This window comes from Hylaeus anthracinus, unplaced genomic scaffold (assembly GCF_026225885.1).
Source record: "Hylaeus anthracinus isolate JK02 unplaced genomic scaffold, UHH_iyHylAnth1.0_haploid 11989, whole genome shotgun sequence".
NCBI lineage: Eukaryota > Metazoa > Arthropoda > Insecta > Hymenoptera > Colletidae > Hylaeus > Hylaeus anthracinus.
Window position 1 is genome coordinate 6,237,769 of NW_026534337.1, and position 19,771 is coordinate 6,257,539.

At 34.1% G+C, this 19,771-nt stretch overlaps 2 protein-coding genes across 7 annotated transcripts in view; one reads left to right on the forward strand and one right to left on the reverse strand.

Moving 5' to 3' along the window:
* The window catches only part of LOC128887989 (mucin-2-like), a 92,902-nt gene extending 85,307 nt beyond the window's left edge, over nucleotides 1-7,595 (reverse strand). The window contains exon 1 of one of the 2 annotated variants that reach the window (XM_054144538.1): nucleotides 7,041-7,595. The gene's annotated coding sequence lies outside the window, so the exon portion shown is untranslated. The remainder of the gene's footprint in view (nucleotides 1-7,040) is intronic. The other variant, XM_054144539.1, reaches the window with a different exon arrangement.
* Nucleotides 7,596-11,768: 4,173 nt separating this feature from the next.
* Nucleotides 11,769-19,771, forward strand: part of LOC128887999 (phospholipase D2) — an 8,152-nt gene continuing 149 nt past the window's right edge. The window contains exons 1-16 of one of the 5 annotated variants that reach the window (XR_008460135.1): nucleotides 11,770-12,025; nucleotides 12,534-12,736; nucleotides 13,032-13,392; nucleotides 13,473-13,593; nucleotides 13,669-13,843; nucleotides 13,976-14,092; nucleotides 14,160-14,395; nucleotides 14,604-14,871; nucleotides 14,945-15,107; nucleotides 15,190-15,450; nucleotides 15,529-15,805; nucleotides 15,998-16,218; nucleotides 16,285-16,521; nucleotides 16,605-16,845; nucleotides 16,985-17,314; nucleotides 17,390-19,737. Coding sequence is in view for 1 of the 5 variants with exons in the window: in XM_054144558.1 (XP_054000533.1) it covers nucleotides 12,568-12,736; nucleotides 13,032-13,392; nucleotides 13,473-13,593; nucleotides 13,669-14,092; nucleotides 14,160-14,395; nucleotides 14,604-14,871; nucleotides 14,945-15,107; nucleotides 15,190-15,450; nucleotides 15,529-15,805; nucleotides 15,998-16,218; nucleotides 16,285-16,521; nucleotides 16,605-16,845; nucleotides 16,985-17,314; nucleotides 17,390-17,491 (3,411 nt within the window). In the remaining 4 variants the exon portion in view is untranslated. Of the gene's footprint in view, nucleotides 12,073-12,525; nucleotides 12,737-13,031; nucleotides 13,393-13,472; nucleotides 13,594-13,668; nucleotides 14,093-14,159; nucleotides 14,396-14,603; nucleotides 14,872-14,944; nucleotides 15,108-15,189; nucleotides 15,451-15,528; nucleotides 15,806-15,997; nucleotides 16,219-16,284; nucleotides 16,522-16,604; nucleotides 16,846-16,984; nucleotides 17,315-17,389; nucleotides 19,766-19,771 lie in introns of those variants that run through there. The other 4 variants (XR_008460134.1, XR_008460133.1, XR_008460132.1 and 1 more) reach the window with 4 other exon arrangements.

The following is a 19,771-nucleotide window of genomic DNA, read 5'->3' on the forward strand; positions in this document are numbered from 1 at the left end:
ATGTGCATATTGCGAATAATCCCGTTCCATAACGTGACAAATAAAAGAAGAACTTCATGTTACATTCGTCCCTGCGTAGATTTGTTATAATCTAGTCACGTTGAGTGGTCAGCTGCACGGAACGCAACAGAAACGTCGCGATAAGGGAAACGAAAATCCTAAGCACGCAGATCATGCACCGCTGGCTCGCGGCATAATTTTCAGCGTTATTGTTTGATTTAAGGCCCCGTGACAAATTAGATTCGCGGCGAGCAGCGGGCCACAGATTCTCCAGTCGCACCAGGACAATCATTTTGGCACGGTCTGGCTCGAACAGCGGCGTTTTACGTAAGAAACGACGGGAACATCTGGAAGTTTGCGCACGTGAAAGTGGACTACCAAGTTACAGGCAACGGTCAGTTAATTCCGCGGCGGCTCGGTTAATATTCTGCAACTCCAGCCGGTTCCTGGCCGATCGCGGAACCTAGCCACGGCTGCGACCAGCCTCTTTTTGCCTGGTCAAACGATCGTCGCGACAAGGTTTCCCGTGATCTGCTCGATCGCGATTATTCATAAGGAAACGGCGTGAATTCAATGGCTTAGCCAAGTTTCCCAAGCCCTTGATAGGAAATTATTTCAAGCCACTTATATTGGTGTTTCGACAAACTTTTATTCCAGACGGAAATTTAGGTCTTCAGGACTTAATGCTTTCATAGTGATTGGATCTATACAAGTGGAGTCAACCTCAAAATCAAAACGAAAATATTAGGTTGTCCCTAAAGTTACTTTCGCGTCTTGCATTTAGCTGTTTTGTGTGGCTGCGTTTATATAAATACATAGATAACCTTAGAAGTTGTTGTGTAACAGTAATGTAGCATAGAACATAATATATTGTGCACGTATCTGACCTAATAGAATATTTTATATTATATTTATAGAATATTGAAATGTTTCTGGTAGGGAGTTAGAATTTTAATGAATTTTAGTGAGTAAGACTGTGAATTAATAAAAGTATTTAGAGTGTAATGCAACCTGGTAATGTTATAAATTGTAAAACTATAAAATTGACTTTGAATTTAGATTATAATGCAACTCAGAGATGTTATAAATTATAAAAATGTAAAATTGAGTCTTAGAAGCAATGTTAACACGTTGACTGCTCGACTAATAAAAATTCCTCGACACTAGTCCTTTTTAAAAAGAATTATAAAATGATGTATGCAAAGAAAATCGTGTCATTTAACAACGTATAAATGAAGTATGACACGTGTACCTAACATTTCCTAAAATTTTTATGAAGGTCCATATTGCAAATTAAAAAAGAAGAAAAGTATATACATACTTTTCTTTTTCTGTAATATATAATGGTGATCTTAATCAACAATGAGGAAACTGTTTATTAAATGTACACAGTTTGATTTTAATTTTTATAAGTTAAATAATATTATTCAATTTACATTATTTTACGACTCTTGTTAAATAGGATCCATCTTGAAACTTTCGTTTAATTCCGAGACTAGAGAGTTTAATTACGAGACGTCTAGATTGCGGATGTTTATGCATTTATGTCAAGTGAACATATACAAGAATGTGTGAATATGTACCTCCTCAAGAAATATATATATATATATATATAATCGACAATAAAATACACATTAAACTGTTTAGAAGATAAGAAATACTTTCATTTAAATTGCAATTCTTTATTTGAATTTGTAAAGATATGAGTTTGCATAAAATATCCACAGTCTAACGTCTCTCTTTACGCTAACATACTGTGCTGTCTATTGTTATTGTTCAAACCTAGCCAGACCTAACCCAAACCAAACCTAGAAAACAATAAAATAAAATAAATTTTATAACATCGACTTTTCTCGTAATAAGAAATGTTTGGCCACGTTGACAGACTTCTTTAGGGTTTATAATAAATCCACCACGTAAAATCGATGGACTATTCGCGATTCATCACACAGGATGGTGGTAAATGGAAAACGTGTGTATTCAAATGGATACACGCGGTGCCCTGAATTCCATACGTGCGTATCCAAGTAGATGCACACGGCGGTTAAGGCGTTAATCCATTCAGGTCTTGTGCCGTCTCGTGGCTCGTCATTTGGATTGACAGGGATTATTAAATGGCCTGGACGTTCTCTTAATTTTTATAGCCATGGATTTTGATTTATGGGGAAAGTATACAGCAAGTATACAGCGAAATGTCAACAACCAGAGAAGATACGAAGAAGCGAATAAGAAGAGCTTGCATTGCAATTGATCCAAATCAAGTTCATCGTGCATTGTTTCTTACGTTAACACGTTTTAGAAAATGCATCCAAGTTCAAGGTCATCATTTCGAAGATTTGCTGTAGCAGTGAGCGCGCAAATAAGAAAATTAATGACATATTTGAAGAGTGCCTTGAAACAATCTATTTTCTATTACAGCCAGCCTGTATAACCTTAAATGACCTTCAACTATAGGTGATTGTATTCTTCTTGCAACGCTCTATCAGAATGTGTATTAGAAACTATTCAATTGATGTCGCTATTAACGACATATTTGAAGAGTGCCTTGAAACAATTTATTTTCTATTACAGCCAGCCTGTATAACCTTAAATAACCTTCAACTATAGGTGATTGTATTCTTCTTGAAACGCTCTATCAGAATGTTTATTAGAAACTGTATCGTTCTATTTAAAGAAACAGAATCGATCATAATGTCTCCTCTACGCTTCCACCGATAAAAAAGTTATTGACGCCACGTTACGTGTCCCTCGAAATCAAGTAACTCTTGTTCGACACTTGTTTTTTCTATCGCTAAAAGTAAGCGAATTATTCAGGTGGCCTGTTTTAAATGCCTCACCCTGTATATTTATTAATACTCAACTGAAGGGGCGAGAAATACCCACATGTATATTATGTAGTACTATACAACATATGTTAGTACTATATACATGTATAGAAATACGTATGTGTGGTTTAAATGAATTTATTTGTTACGATCAGAAGACTTTATTAGTTGTATCATAAGTTAGTTGACAGATATAAAAATGTTCTATTGTTTGTACCATTTAGAAAAATAAAATAATGCTAACCTATTTGCATAGAGAAACCGATAGATGGATCTACGGCCTTGAAGCCATGATAACGTGCCGAAGGGAGGGATTCCCAAAATCAGAAAATCCGGAAGGGGGATCCGCGCATCCCTGTGACACTGTGAGTCAGTGTGCGTAGATTTTCCATAGGATTATCTGCGGTCACGAAAGCTACCGAGCGAAACCGAATTGGAAAGGAAAAAATCCGAAATGGGACTGTTCGATAAGTGGGGCAAATTAGTGGCATTCTGACCTGAGTCGCGAGTGCGCGCGGAAGTACACACTTGCTCGTTTATTGTTTCGTAAATCCGATCCTCAAGGACACCCGTCAGAAACATTATTGTATAAGAACGTTTAGAAATTATTGTAAGTTGAATAGGATGAAGTATAGAAGATAAATCGAGAGAAATGTGATAATTTGATGAAGAAGAAAACACAGGAAAAAGTGGGAAAAATAATTAACCCTTTGTGCTCGAGAGGTGACTCTCAATCACATCTTAACGTGATGCAGGTTTGACGCAGTGAATCAACCAGCAATAATATTTGTGTAAGTTTAATTTCATTAGGACTCGAAGTGTCAATAAAATAATTGTCGAAGGGTTAAGGGTGGTCTGATTTTCAAATCTTAAATTAGAAATCTCATCTTCGAAGTCAACCTAAGCTTAACATTTCTGGCAATATAATGCTGAGAAAGCATCTCGAGTTGCTGGTAGATACCATTAAAAAAGGCTACGAGTGCGAAGGGTTAATATAGAAACTTGAAAGTGAAAAGGATTGTATGTGCAGAAGAACTAATGGAATTATTACGTATAACTTGAATATTAAAACATTTCTGTTGAAAAGCAAAAGTGAAAAATATATACGAATAGTACTCCTTTAGTATGTATTTGTCTCCGTACAAGGCAACAAGTTTAAACGTACAAGGTTTTATACTTCTATATTGTAGATAATTAAGAAAGAAAGTTGTAAGTTAGAAAAATACAGTGAAGCTAAGTGAATAATCTATCGGTGAGAGAACTATTAGACGGTCATCAGTTTTCGCAAATCCTTCGGGCGAAACGGATATGGCGACTTCGCGTGTGTCTTGTGACTTGTGACTATCCTTGGATACTCTCCGGTGGTCAAGATTCTTGGCTGACCTCTGCCTACTACAGCTGACTACTGCTCCGCTGGCTGGCTGACCACTACCGACTACTGACTACTGGTACCTTCTACATGGCCACTGATTTCTGCTCCTTTGGCTGGTATTTTCAACGAAGAATGTTTCCGTGAAGAGGTCATCGCCGTTTCTTGACAGGTAATTCCAATTTTGTCCATGTTTTTATAAATAATGTGAATTCAGGAAGATAGAAAAATACAACAACCTACAATTGAGTATTGTTACGTTGCGTTATAAAGATTCTGAAATTTTTAACTAGACTGTGCCGCATGATCATATTTTATTCGATCGATTTTACATTTGATAGAAATTTTTTGTTTTCTTCATATCGGAGTTTAGAGTCGCATCGACTTCTCGGTCATTAGCGAGTTCGCTGTTTCTTTTTTATTTCCTTGTTAAGTTAGATTTTGTAGCACAGTTTGGTATTCTTAAGGAATTTTATGGGGTTTTTTTATGTGACCATTTGACGTTAGTACCGTTTTATATACTCATTCGGGGAAACAAAGAAATTCAATGACCTGAAATTAAGTATCATTTTAACATGTTCTAAAATGTTCTAAATTTTTTACTGCATTATGTCATACATCTATACGAGATTTCCATAATTTTTTCTTTCACATATCAGCAAAAAGAAGATGAGTATATTGTCCTGAACTGCAGTCAGTGTAAGAAGTATTCGTACAGCAACCCATTTAAAATAAATGGTTTCTGTACGAATACGAATCCGATATCTTCATCAAGGACCAATCAAAATTAATCTATTCAATCTAACAAACATATTTCGACTTTTTCGATCTTCCAACGTGATCATTCTCCTAAGCCTAATCTTTGATAGTTACATCTTTGGTAGCTTCAGAATCTTTGATAGACACATTTTATTTTACCCAAGAGAAATAATAATTTCAAGGATTTTAAAAATGTTTCTAAACATATTTTTCCAAAAAAAGATTTTTTTGTTATTTTCGATAAGTAAATATATAAATGAAAAAAGGTCTATGTCCTTCGTATCCTTGATTTAATCCGTTGTTTCCATACAATGATCGCTGAACAACGAAGCGAAACGAGGTATTCGAATCGAACCCAATTAGTAATTGGACATACCGATCGCAAAAGTGGTTTAAGGACAGCTCTTAGAGCCTCATTATCGCCTAACCTCGAGTGTTCAACGTTTAGAAACAATTGTCGGAAAAAAAGAACTAGAACGCAATCTTTCGGTACATCTTTGCTCCCCTCGTTGGAAGAACGGCCTTGCGAAGATTAATCTGAACAGCTTAGTCACGGATTTCCCATGCTAAGACAAAAAGACCTATCGACTCATCCGGCAGCAACGTTTAGCTAAATGTAATCCATATTTATAGAAGATTTTTCAAAGGAGGATATAGATTTTTCTTTAAAAGAGACAGTACTCATGGTAGCGTCGGTAAAACTTAGCAGTTGTAACAGAAAAAGTCAGTATCATTACCTCCAATTTATGTTATATTAATTTTTTATTTTAAAAGATATTTAAATTTGCTTATTTAATCTCGTAGATTGTTAACTGTCTTATATTTTAAAGGTATCTTTGTATTTCAAAAAATAGATGTAGGTATGAAACTAACCGATACCTAAAAGTTGGAAATGTTTAATATTTTCTTTGGAAAAAATTGGCATCATTACCATCAATTTATACCCTTTTACTTTTATTTTTACAGAATATATAAATTCGCTTATTAAAATCGTTCATTGTAATTTGTCTTATATTTTAAAATATATTTTTATTCCAAAACATAGAAAATCGAGACGTTGTACAAATAGTATTATAAATCACTGTCAAAACATTCTTCTTACTACTTCCCCTAATGGTTCAACATTTAAATTAAATAATTTAAGCTATGCTTATTCAACTATTTTCTTGGTGATTAATTTTCTATAGCAACAAGTAATAATTTTCCGTTTCGATATAATTTAATATGTCACTCGTTTATTGAACGTAATTACAAGAGAATTGAACCTAAAAAAATAAGAGATTTCACAAAAGGGTCTTTAGAAATTTATTTTTTAATTAAACACATGATTTTTAATTTGACAATTCTTCGATATTTTATAAGAAGGGCTTAAATAAGATAAAAATAACGCGGGCTTAGGTTAAATTACTAAAATTATAAATGCATGAACTGATTTGACTTTGATACATAAGTAGACTTCGAATGTTTATGCGTTTATAGAAAATTTGAATGTGTAAGAAAATAAAATTTTATTATAATACTTGCAGAGTAAAATACATTTCTATTTAGATTCAATTTCTGTAGGTACATTTGCGATGATTTTATTCTGCATAGAATTTTACAGTCTATACATAACCCACAGGAATTGTGACATTTTTAAATACACTTATTGCTGATTAAAAAAAAAAAAACAATTTATACCACACGCTGTTCTTACGAAACATCAAAGAATTACGTGGAAAAGTAATCGCTTCAATAAAATACAAAATAGATACGAAATCAATGACAAAGTAATCACTTCAGTAAAATACAAAATCAATCATAAGTAAAATACGAAATCGATGACAAAGTAACCACTCCAATAAATCAAAATTAAAATAGAAAATCAATGACAAAGTAATCGCTCCAGTAAAATACATAATCAATCATAACTAAATTACAAAATCGATGACAAAGTAATCACTCCAATAAAATTCAAAATAAATGCAAAATCAATGGCAAAATAATTACTCCAATCATATATACAAAATAGATATAAAATCAATGACAAAGCAATCACTTCAATAAAATAAAAAATCAATCACTCCCTAAGATCATCCCGTGCTCACCTTGCAACTTCTTAAACAAGCCTTATCCAATGTATCATTTCAGTTCACCAGATCGTCACAGATCGTCCTACTCGCTCCGCGGTACCCCAGCCGCGCACAGATCACGATCAACGATCACGGACGATACGCGACAGAGAAACCGAATTTCAAACGAAACAATCGCAATTGTTCAATCTGTCAAAAGTTTCCAAGCACACTTACGTGGAAATAGAACCGCGAGAAAATCGTTATCGACGACGTTTTCACGTTAACTCGCGCGAATCGTGCTCGTGATTAAGTGAGACGGACACGAGCGTCGCGCATCCTCGCGATGAATTCGATTTGCACCGGTGCAAGGAGCGCGTGGTTGGACGTTGGTCGACGGAATGCTCGGAGACAAATGGAAGTCGATCGAACCGACGACCGTGTCAAAAAACCTGGGTGTAAATGGGGGAGAAAAAAAAGTGTTCGCCCGACCATTTTCCCTTTCGCCGGAGTCTACGGCTCACCGCCAACCACCACCACCGTCGTTGCTTGCTCTCTGCGTGGCACTCCAGCTGCCCCTACCCTCAGACAGGTACACTTCGAAAGCACTCCCCTCCCACGACAGGTCGCCTCGTTCCTCTTACTGACTGATAGCTACTTTGATATGCGTGACTTCCTGCGATCGTAGATACATACGCGGATATACAGCCGGCAATTAATGCAAAGGGTTTTCCAAAAGGAGCTTTAGGATTTTCTTTTTATCCACCTCACCAACTGCTCGAGATTGGATACGTGGTTAAATTCGATAATATTTTTTTATTTTGATAATATTAGTATCAACACATAAATGAACAACATTTTTTCTTGGACAAGGAAATGTATTTACTCTATAACATATTGTCTATCTTGTTGTTTCTTCGTGTTTAGGGCAAATTCAATATTCCGCGATTGTAGAAGTTCTCGTCAAGTTAATAATCATTCGAACTGCAGGAAGACAACCATCATCATGAACACAAGGAACTTTTTATACAGTCTAATGCAATATTTATTTTGTCCATTAGAATCATTTTCTGACTGATACTTGTATAATATTTTATAATTCACATAATGATGGAAGCATACGTCTCAGTAATAGAGAACAGAGTACTGGTTGGCTTCCAAAATGATGATTAATAGGCTAACGGTCCTTAAAGTGTGAATGATACAGTCTGTTGGCGTAGTTATGCTGGACAGATCGTACTGACTATCGAGTCGGTCAATTTAACATATGTGCTTTGGACTCCTTTCTAACATTTTTCGAGCAATCTTTCTTCTTATAGGGGAAAATCTGAACAAGATGAATATTTATTAAAGTATATAGAGTAGCTAATTTTAACATTTCTAAGGCTAGAACTACCAAACCTATTTTGACCTATATACTTTGGATTCTTTTTATAAAATTCTGCAAGCAATCTTCCTTCTCAGAAGGAAAATTTGAGCAAGAAAAGGATTTATTAAACTGTTACATAGCGTAGTTAATTTAAAAAAAAAATGTCTGTCAATTTGCTCCATATATTTTGAGTTTGTTTTTTAAAATTCATCAAGAAATCTTCCTTCTGAAAAGAGAAAATCTGAACAAGATGCATATTCATTGAACTACATAGAGCAGCTAATTTTTGCTTATTTGAGGCCAGAAGTGTTGAAAACACAAAATTATAAAACCCCCTTTGGAAGACCCTTTATCTCTGCACACCTAATTTTCTCGTAATTATGTGAAATAACCTCATTTATCGTACGTGCTTTTAACGTTGAATGTGATATTACGGAACGTGATCGACTTTCATGTTCGTAAGTGCAAGAGTTCATTTGTTACGCAGTCAAATCTAACTTTTGTGAGTTTAATCGAGTAGATTCACAACTAAGGAGATAATGTATTTTAATATTTTATATATTTGAGATATAATATGGTAGCTTGATATTGACAAAAAAATCTTTGCGCGTTTTTTGTATAACAATATAGTCTATATAACTTTATATAAAATTTCGTTTTACTCATATACAACATTAGTTGATATCAATAATAAATTAATTATTCAATTAATTATCAATTTCATTTCATTTTACACATAAAGAAGCTGAACTGATAAAAACATTATGACAATCGAGATTACCAATTTAATTCAGTCATCATTTTTCTTTTCGCCTTAATCTCGATCTTTCGCAATTAATTCTTCAGTACAAAATAAAAAATGGATGTGCAAATATCTTTTTTTCCACACTATATCTTCGATCCAACATACATATGAACCACTTTGGCGAAGTGGGCCGCGCGATAAGTTAAAATTGAAAGCTGCTGTCCTCGTACCTGTCATCTCTACTTACTCTGCATGTGTGCATTTTATTCATTTGTTTATTTTATATTGATAATTTTTATAAGGTCAAGGCTCAGAAAAGTTCTTCAGGGAGCTGTTCTTGTTGGTGAACTAAATAAAATAAAATACAGTCGAACTTAAATGGAAACATGGAAGAACCGATGAGAATGTGCACAAATGCAAAAATATTAGGTTGTCCCAAAAGTTTCTTTCGCTTCATTAATAAGTAATGCATGCACAATATTTTATGTTTTATGTTATATTACTGAATTGTGGACGATTCATTTCGCTCCATTACTGTTACAACATGAGTATCTATGAAATTAGATTGTCTATTTATATAAACACGACCACATAAAATAATTGAGTGCAACTCGCGAAAGAAACTTTCGGGACAACCTAATATATAAAATATCAACTATAATACAAAAAATAAAATATTTTGCTGCGTTTATTCTAATATTTATTTTTTTCAAGTATTTTCTACAAATTTTAAAAATTCCAAAAAAATATATCATTCCTTTTAATTGACTAATCTACGAATCATACTTATGCTATAATAATCTTCAATCGATATTTCACTTTGCCTTCCAAGGAAATATGTTCTCTTGATTAGTATAATTAATTACACTTGGAAGCAATGAAAGAAAAGCATTATCATAGTATAGGAAAGAAATATTATTGAAAAGTTCTATGGGTAAAATAGAACAAGTGTCAAATAGATATTTAATATTATATTACAAATCTTACATCGAAAGTTTAGAATAATATGACTGCATGAGATCTAAATAAGATTTTAATCAAGATTTTTTTAATATTACAAGCTTTCTTTTGCGTCTCCATTGCGTAGCTTTCCCTTGACATTCTAAATCAGGAACAAAATCGATGCTTTGTGTTCCAATTCGAAAGTAGATCGCAAAACCAAACAATTACCTTCTAATAATCCATTACTTGACTCGTTTCCTGTGTGCACTCCATAATACCAGAAATATCGTTCTCGAATTACAATCGCAATGTTTCACGAGTGCACAGTAGTAACACAAAACGAGGTTACGCGTTTTCGAACCCTTTGAGACGCGTGTCAGTTTTCTTCTATTCTTTTCTCGCATAATTTAAACGCAATCTTAGTAACAATAACAATGTTTAATATTGAATTTTTTTATTCAATTGAATTTTCATTGGAAAACATTTTTTGCTATATATATACAATAAAGACTTTATAATTTTGTTACATAAAAGTCAGTCTTTTATTATATTTCATAATGACAGAATTACTTTTAGGTTTTATTCTATAAATTTTATAAACCACAAGAGTCTTGAATCCTTTTAAAGGAAACTTCTATATCTACATGTGACCCCTGAAGGTATGCAACCATTTGTTACGCATCGTATATGCGCCACGTGGAGTAGCAGCATACAGGCGTCAAAAAATTCACGTAATTAGTATTTAAAAATTATTTTCTTTAATGCTACTTCTTTTATTATAATACTTCTGAATAATATTCCACGACAATGTTTTTCAGCTTCTGCATGAATTCCTATTTAAAGGAACAAGATTTTAGATTAAAAATAATACGATTAAATAAACTAAATAGAAGTTACATGTATAGTGTGAAATAATAATATATGAAATTCTAATCTGTGTCAGATACATATACTAAAAAGTAGATAGACTCTAATGCAAAACAATTTTGTTTAATTGAACATTTGACCTTTCGGACCGAAACTTATATGTCAACGTATAGTACATTTATATCAATATCTTAACGTCGTAGAATTAGTTGTATCTGACATTTAATCATTGATAAGATATAATTGATAGCAACCACTACAGTAGATACTTTTTGTATCGTTGAAGAAATGTATACAAGCTCACTTGAGAGGAAAACTGTACATAATTTTTTTGTCAATCTTGTGCCTGATATTTTAATTTTCCGCCTAGTGATTGATAAAAGATAAAAGATAAAAGATAAAAGAGTTTAATGTATAAAATGAAATAGATGAGTCATAGAAAAATACTTTCAAAATCGTTACTAGTAAAATCGTATTCGCTTCTAATAATAAGTAGAACACTAAACTGTATGCGTTTACTTATTGTTCTTTTCATCTTTAGGATCTATCGATAAAACAGATTCAACGTGCAGAGATCATGTAAATACATTTAACATACGAAATACTAGTTTATTGTTGATAAACCTAGAAATGTTAGCTTTTTGTTCCGAAGTATATAATTTTAACACTTAGATAGCATTGAATGTTATTTCAATAATAGATAACAAGATATGGGTTTTCTTAAGAAAAAAAGCCGATAAATATGCTACCGTCGATAAAGTATTAACGCAATCATGAAATAGTTTCTCTATGTAAGGTAAGAATTAGTAAAGCATCTATCGTACCGGTAGAGTGGACAGTTCCTTAGATTGGCTTAGATCATTTCGATCGCGATAAAAAGAAACACATGTGTACGTGTCATAAGCTGTCATAATGAATACTGATCAGATAATTGCTCGCCGGAATCTACAGGTTTATGTAAAAAACACTTGAAAATTTTAGGTCCACCAAAGTAAAGTTTAACCGAAGAATGTATTATCTTCAATTTTTACATGAACAAAAGCACTTTCTATTCGTAACTCGTAACCTTAATAGTGCAACATGTAGCAATAGAAAGCTGTATCCTTTTCAAGTGATCGCACAATTATCAAAATAATCTTTTGTTCGTATCTTTTCATAAATTGTAGAATTATGAAGAAATTCCAATCGACTTGTTTTTTTTACGTGGACGAAGTAAATCAGATCGTGAGAAGACTATGGGAAACATTCATTCTACTGTCATTACAGTAAATTACTTTTAAATGGATTTATAGCCAACACTAGACCCCTCCCACCTGCATCAGATTAATTCCTCAGACAAGAAAATCCTTTAGTTCTGTGTCATAATAGCGTCTTTGTTCAATTGAAAGTCTTATCCACTTCTATAAGTACTCATGACACATATTTCTGTTTCTAAAAAGTATGTCTACTGTCTTTTAATTGTCATGAATTAGTGAAACCGTTCGTGACCACGAAAAATTGGTATAATTCTTAAAAACGATGTGTACTGCAACTTGGTGCAATAAAGAAGTAACAAAGTGATAGTGTTTCATGCTTTAAGAAATTTAACTTAACTCTAGATTCCTAGTGAGATCCTATGATTTACTAATATACTACTAATCATGTCTGATATATCAAATGAAGAGAAGTTTGAGACAGTTCATATAGATCATACGATCTTTAATGATTCAGAATTTGATGATGCGTTGGGTGTACCTGATTTGGATGGTACTGCTAATGAAAATGATGATACCGTTAACATTCATTCAAAGGAAGATACTGACAATATAGGTGAGTTTGTAACTATTTGTAAATGTTCTGTTATACCCATTTTTATTGTAACCATTAACCTGTTTAGTCCTTTGCGATTTAAAGTCTAGATATTTGTGCCTTACAAGTCATTGGCTCAAAGATGTAATGTTGAAAGCTCATTTCTTAACAATTTGATAATAAAATATATTCAGAATTATTATCTCTTAGTAGTATGCAAATAATCCAACCAAAATGACTTCAGGCCGCAAAGGGTTAATATACTAAACATATTAATGAGATACACTTGTGTGTTGTTTTTCTTTGTCAATAATAGAATGGCAAGGTGTGATACCTTTCTCTGCTATACATAACTTACCAAAAAAGTTTAAAAGTCAGAGCCGTGGTGTTTTTATTCCTGGTGAACAAGTGCATGTGAAGATCATAGATACTGAACGTAGTGTAACAACGCATCCTTTGAACCCAAATTTGTACACAATAGAATTTAGTCATGGTCCATTCAGATGGACGATTAAGAAACGATATAAACATATTCAGTATTTACACAATCAATTAAAAATATACCGTACTAGCTTGGATATACCTTTTCCAACTAAAGGTCATAAACAGAGGAGAAGTAGTTTAAAAAGTTTAGGAGATGTGAAAGAAAGAAAACGTCGTCGAGGTGCTCTGCCAAGGTATGAAGAGTAGCTTCATAACTACATATGAAAAACCTGTTTTCCCAAAAAACCAATATTAAAACGAATAATTTGTACAGGTTTCCGAATAAGCCTGATGTTCTGGTACCTTACGAGCAATTAGATCATAGGAAGAAAGTGTTGGAGGAGTACTTAGCTAATTTATTAAAAATAAAGCTTTACAGACAACATCCAGAGACTGTAAGTTAATATGATGTGCTAATATTTAGAATAAATATTATCTACTAGATACATTAACTTCTAAAATATTTTCAGATCAACTTCTTAGAAATCTCCCATTTATCATTCATAGCAGATTTAGGAATGAGAGGTAAAGAAGGACTTATTTTGAAAAGAACTGGATCAGGTGCAAAAACTAGATGCAATCTCTGTGGCTTGCTAGAAAGCGTGTCTTGTGTCACGTGCACTCATTTGTGTACATATATATGTGGCAAATGGCATTCTCGACATCTTATTGTTAAAGATACTTTCGTTGCCTACATTAGACCAAAAGATGGTAGCATAAAATCAGTAATTTTAATGGACCATGGCTTTGGAATTAGTTTTGGTCTCTACACAACAGGTTTAAGAAATGGTATGCAGATAGTAAATCTTAGCAGACACATAATAATCAAATGTTGGACCAGAAGACAAGCTAAAGAATGGATGGAATTTATACAAGAACTTAGTAATAAGGAAGGTAAGTTCTTTATGTAACCTAAAATCTGAATCTTCTACATTCACTCTAATGAATTGTTTCACTACAGGCCGAGATTTTACGCAGTCGAACCCGCATAACTCGTTTGCACCTTGTCGGTCGCCTGTACCAGCCACTTGGTTTGTCGATGGAGCAAATTACATGTCTGCTGTAGCAGATGCATTGGAAAATGCTAAAGAAGAAATTTTTATTGCTGACTGGTGGTTATCACCTGAAATATTTATGAAGAGGCCAGCTATAAATAGCGATTATTGGCGACTAGATAAGATCTTACAGAGAAAAGCTGTAAGTATTTCTAAGAAATTATTTTAAAAACTATTTGAACTATCGTATTAAATCGTATTGAAATCTGTTATATTCCTGAATGTATTAATGCTGTCATGATACATCAGGAAGGATAATTGGTAAGGATGCTGTAATTAACGTTAAAGTATAAACTACTATAAAATATTAAACAGCCTGTGAGAATAATTATAATTTATTTTTTATTCAGTTCGAGGGGGTGAAGGTATTTATAATGATTTATAAAGAAGTGGAAGTCGCGCTAGGCATAAACAGTTTCTATAGTAAACAACAACTTGTAGAAAAATGCCCCGACAACATAAAAGTATTGCGTCATCCAGATCATGCGAGAGTAGGCGTGTTTCTTTGGGCGCATCATGAAAAAATTGTAGTCGTTGATCAAACTATTGCATTTCTTGGTGGCATTGATTTATGCTATGGTCGATGGGACAATAATCAACACAGATTAGTAGATTTAGGTAAATGAAGCTTGAAACTGAATTTTTTGAACCGTCATTAAACTACATTAAATTACATGGTTTTCAATTGTAGGTTCGACTCATCAATCTACTATTTATATTCCATCCAAAGGGAAACAAACAAATACCAGCAGTAAAAAAGTATCGTCTTCTAAAACACAGAAGCATGTCATGCTACCATTAGCTATCGCGACTAATACAATCGTACTGGCTACTACAAGATCTATACCTGTACGGTAAGTCTTTTATATTAATAGTCTCGGAAAATTGAGTCTAGGGAAGATGAACAATGAGTCAAAAATAAATAAATTTGTTTAGGCCAATGATAGACACTAGAACAACAATGCAACTAGCACTGCCACAATTAAATCCTGAAGATTTAATTTTAATGCAATCACCAGAGACATTTGATACCGTAAAATGTAATACCCCGAATACAGAGCGTAAAAATCTATTTGGCATGGCTAAAGATACTGTAGGCAAAGTGAAACAAAATATAAAATTAAAAAGGCAGGAGCTGATTAACATGGTGTATACTCCCCACGAGGAAAGCAGTGATGAAGAAGATACTGTGGATTGGTAAACTCACTTTCTTAACGAACCACATACTGTTTTAAAAATTAATACGTCCTTACAAATTGATTCAAATTGTTTCAGCGCTACAGTAGAAACTCCAATTGAAACTAATGAATCAATGGTAAGTGACGAAGTAGACACATTTTCGCAGTACCCAGGTACAGCTAAATTATGGCTCGGAAAGGATTACACAAACTTTATTGTTAAAGACTTTAATGATCTTGAGAAACCCTATCAGGATTTAGTAGATAGGAGCACAACTCCTAGAATGCCATGGCATGACATGGGAGTTATGGTCCAAGGTGCATCAGCTAGAGATGTTGCTAGACACTTTATTCAGCGTTGGAATGCGATCAAAGTAAGAATTTTCAAATTTTCAGTAATCTGTTGAATAACGCGTATATTATTTTTAATAACAATTATACAATATTATAGATTTCCAGTTTAGATTTGCAAGTCATTATCGAGTTATAATTAAATAATTAAAAAGGGGACGAAATATTCCACGAGCAATATGTAATTTGAATATTTTCATAATTAATATTTGTAGATGGAGAAGGCGAAATTGAATCCATGTTATCCATTTTTACTTCCAAAATCGTATAAAGACTGTCGAAGCTATGCACCATTTATTGAAAAGGCAGCTGTACACAATGTTAAATGCCAAGTGTTAAGATCAGTTAGCTCTTGGTCCGCTGGTTTTCTTGATTCTCAAACCTTAGAACGAAGTATACAAGAAGCTTATATCGACGCCATCAGTAAGGCTGAAAGGTAGAATTAATTTATATTTGTACGCAAGACAATACATACAGAGGCTTTAATACTAGAATTTTTTAGGTATATATACATAGAGAATCAATTTTTTATAACACTTACATCTATGGAACGAACAGCAGTAAAAAACCGTATCGGAGAAACGCTATATAAACGAATTGTAAGAGCTCATCGCGAAGGCGCGATATTTAGAGTATTTGTAATAATGCCTCTACTGCCAGGCTTCGAAGGAGAAGTTGGAGGAGCAAGTGGCACAGCCTTACGCGCTATCACTCAGTGGAATTACGCTTCCATATCGAGGTAAATATTTTACTTCAAACCAATTACACTTAAGGAGACATACGTTTAAACAATGCGAGTATGTATTTTCTCAATTATTACAGAGGCAAAGATGCAATTCTAAATCGATTGATTGAAAAGGGAATAGAAGATCCTAGTGAATATATTACATTTCACGGTTTAAGGACACATGCAATGTTGAATGGTACATTGGTGACAGAGTTAATTTATGTTCACAGCAAGCTATTAATTGTAGATGACAACACAGTCATTTGTGGCTCCGCTAATATTAATGACAGAAGCATGCTAGCAACAAGGGACAGTGAGATTGCAGTAATAATTCATGTAAGTATTATCGATCCCAAAATACAAAGGAAATACGGATAGAATCTAGCGGCTTCATCTTTTTTCAATGATGATTTAGTTCTTATTAAGTTATATTCTTTAATTCGTATTTTGATTAAACATGATTGCATGATTTCAGGATCAAGAATTTGAAGATGGAAGGATGAATAATATATCTTTCCCCTGCGGTAAATTTGCGGGGTCGTTAAGAAAAGAATTAATGTCTGAACACTTAGGGCTACACAAGACAAATGAAGATATAGACATGACCGACATAATTAAGAAATCATTCTACAGAGACATATGGTGTGCCAGAAGTAATCGAAATACGGAAATTTATGAAGAAGTATTTCACTGCATTCCAACGGATAAAGTCGTCAATTTTTCTATGTTGAAGTTGTATCAGGATGAGGAACCACTGTGTTCATCAGATCCACTTTTAGCTCAAGAAATGGTGGATGAAATTAAGGTACGAATTTAGGTTATAGAAATTTAAGTGGAGATTACTTTTACAAGTTTACGATTTTCCACGTTTTTGTCTTAGGGTCATTTGGTAAATCTGCCACAAAACTTTCTATGTAACGAGGATTTGAAACCTGCAGCTAGTACAGTAGAAGGTATTATGCCGACAGCTTTATGGACATAAATGTTTCGTACTTATAGTCAAGTACCCATGAAACTTAGACAAGTTTTTTTTATTATATCTCGCAATCAGATAGAAATTGTTGTTATTTAATTCATTGTCAAAAAGTACAAAAGATTGCTTTATAGTTGTGACTAATTGTGAGTATTTGATTGATCATGTGATTTAAAAAAATATGAATGTGTACTAGGTAGGAAATAAGGTAGCTACAGACTTTTTTTGCAGAACTGGAAAGCATTTAATAATAGCTTATTTACAGTGTAAATATAGTAATTGTACTTCAACATTCCAGAAAGTCTACCTCTGTGATGTTAGCAGATTTTACTGTCAGTAGCAATTACTGATTTTAATCTAACTTTATCTTCTTTTTTTTTATTTATAATCATTTATAATCAGCGCTCGAACGTCATTCACAATAAACGTATAGGTTAGAAATCCAACGGTTTAAAAGTTAAACATTAAAACTTCCATTTTTGTGATCTAGGCATCAAAATGTACTAAATGGTATACAAAAAAAAAGTCAATAATTTTTAGTACCCAGAAGTAAAGCTCAGCTAACATATACGTTTCAAATGAGATTCTAATGCGCTTCTTAATCATATCACTTTTTTTTTATTACAAATTCTATTTTGTAATGCTATTTATTAGTACTCTGGGCGATACACATAATAAAAACAGTGTGCAACCTAAATAGCTTCTTTTTTGTTTGCTCTTTAATAAATCATTTTAATTTAATTCACCATGACATGCTACAGTATTGTTACTTCATAAATTTACGTTTTACCTTCGCGTGCAGCTTTGTTCGCGTAAAGTGTTCAAATTAAGAGTACTCTACGTCAAAGTAAGTAAATGTTAATATATTTTAAAAATTGCAGTTGCAATCAGTTTTTCAACTATCATTTTATCCAACATAGTTGTGTAATCGTATACGATGCAACTTCGAGATGGCAGCCGAAATGAGATTAAATTACTAACGGTTGCCGCATGAAGGAGGCACATCGGCGCCTACGAGGCGATAACCAAAACGACAAGCGGGCTAGAATTGGTTGCAGTACAACGGGGACATACCTGCGCTTGGAGGATGGTAACCGAACCGACAAACTGGCAAGCATAGGTGTTGCCGCATGAAAGGGGCACCGCTGCGCCTACGAGGCGATAACCAAACCGACAAACAGTCTAGCCGCGGTTGCAGTATAACGGGGCATACCTGCGCCTACAGGATGGCAACCTAACTGACAGACAAGCAAGCATAGGTTGCTGCTTGAAAGGGGCCCCTTTGCGCCTACGAAGTAATAACCGAACCGACAAGTAAGCTAGTATCGGTTGCAGCATACCAGGGGTATCTCTGCGCCAACACTATAGCTACCTGGCCTACAAACTGGCTCAATTCGGTCGATATCTAACAGGGGCATACTCGGGCCTACTTCATGACCACAAACATTTCGTTCTCTTTTCGTTCAAGCAGCGTTAGACACCGATGAGTGACACTAATTTTCTCTTCACATATGGACACCTTCTAACACCTCTTAACAGCTTCTACACCTTTTCACATCTCCAAACAACTCCTGAAACCTCTTAACAGTCTCTAACATTTCGTAACATCTCCTGAAACCTCCAAAGACCCTTTAACATTTCCTAACCTATTCTATCACTTCCTTTGACATCGTGTAACAATCTCCAACATCTTCTGAAACTTCCAGACACTTTTTGACAACTCCTAACACCGTCTAATATTCCCTAACACCCTCTAACATCTCCTAACAACTCCGAAAAACTCATAAAGCCTTCTAACACCTCCTAATACCTTCTACAACCATCAAACCACAATCGAGACAAATTAGGTACGTACCAGATTTTCTATTTGCCACATCTTCGCAAATCATATACTACTGATACCAAAATGTAAAATTCTAGCCGTATCCAATACTGACCAATTTTACATTTTGATGATGATACGGGAAGAGGTGGCACTAGGAATCTTAGGTACGTATAAAATTCTGGCTTAAATTTTACATTTTGGTATCAGGAGAACATGATATGCGAAGAGGTGGCACTTTAGCGCCTACGAGTGGGCAACCGGTCTGACATATCTGTAAGTATGAGTTGCCTAATTCAAGGGGCACACGGTCGGTACGTATTGCGATTCTGGCCCGATTTTACATTTTTGTATCAGGAGCACATGATATGCGAGGAGGTGGCACGTTTGCGCCTACGGACAGGCAACCGGTCCGACATGTCTGTAAGTATAGGTTGCCTAATTCAAGGGGCTAATTTTGGGTACGT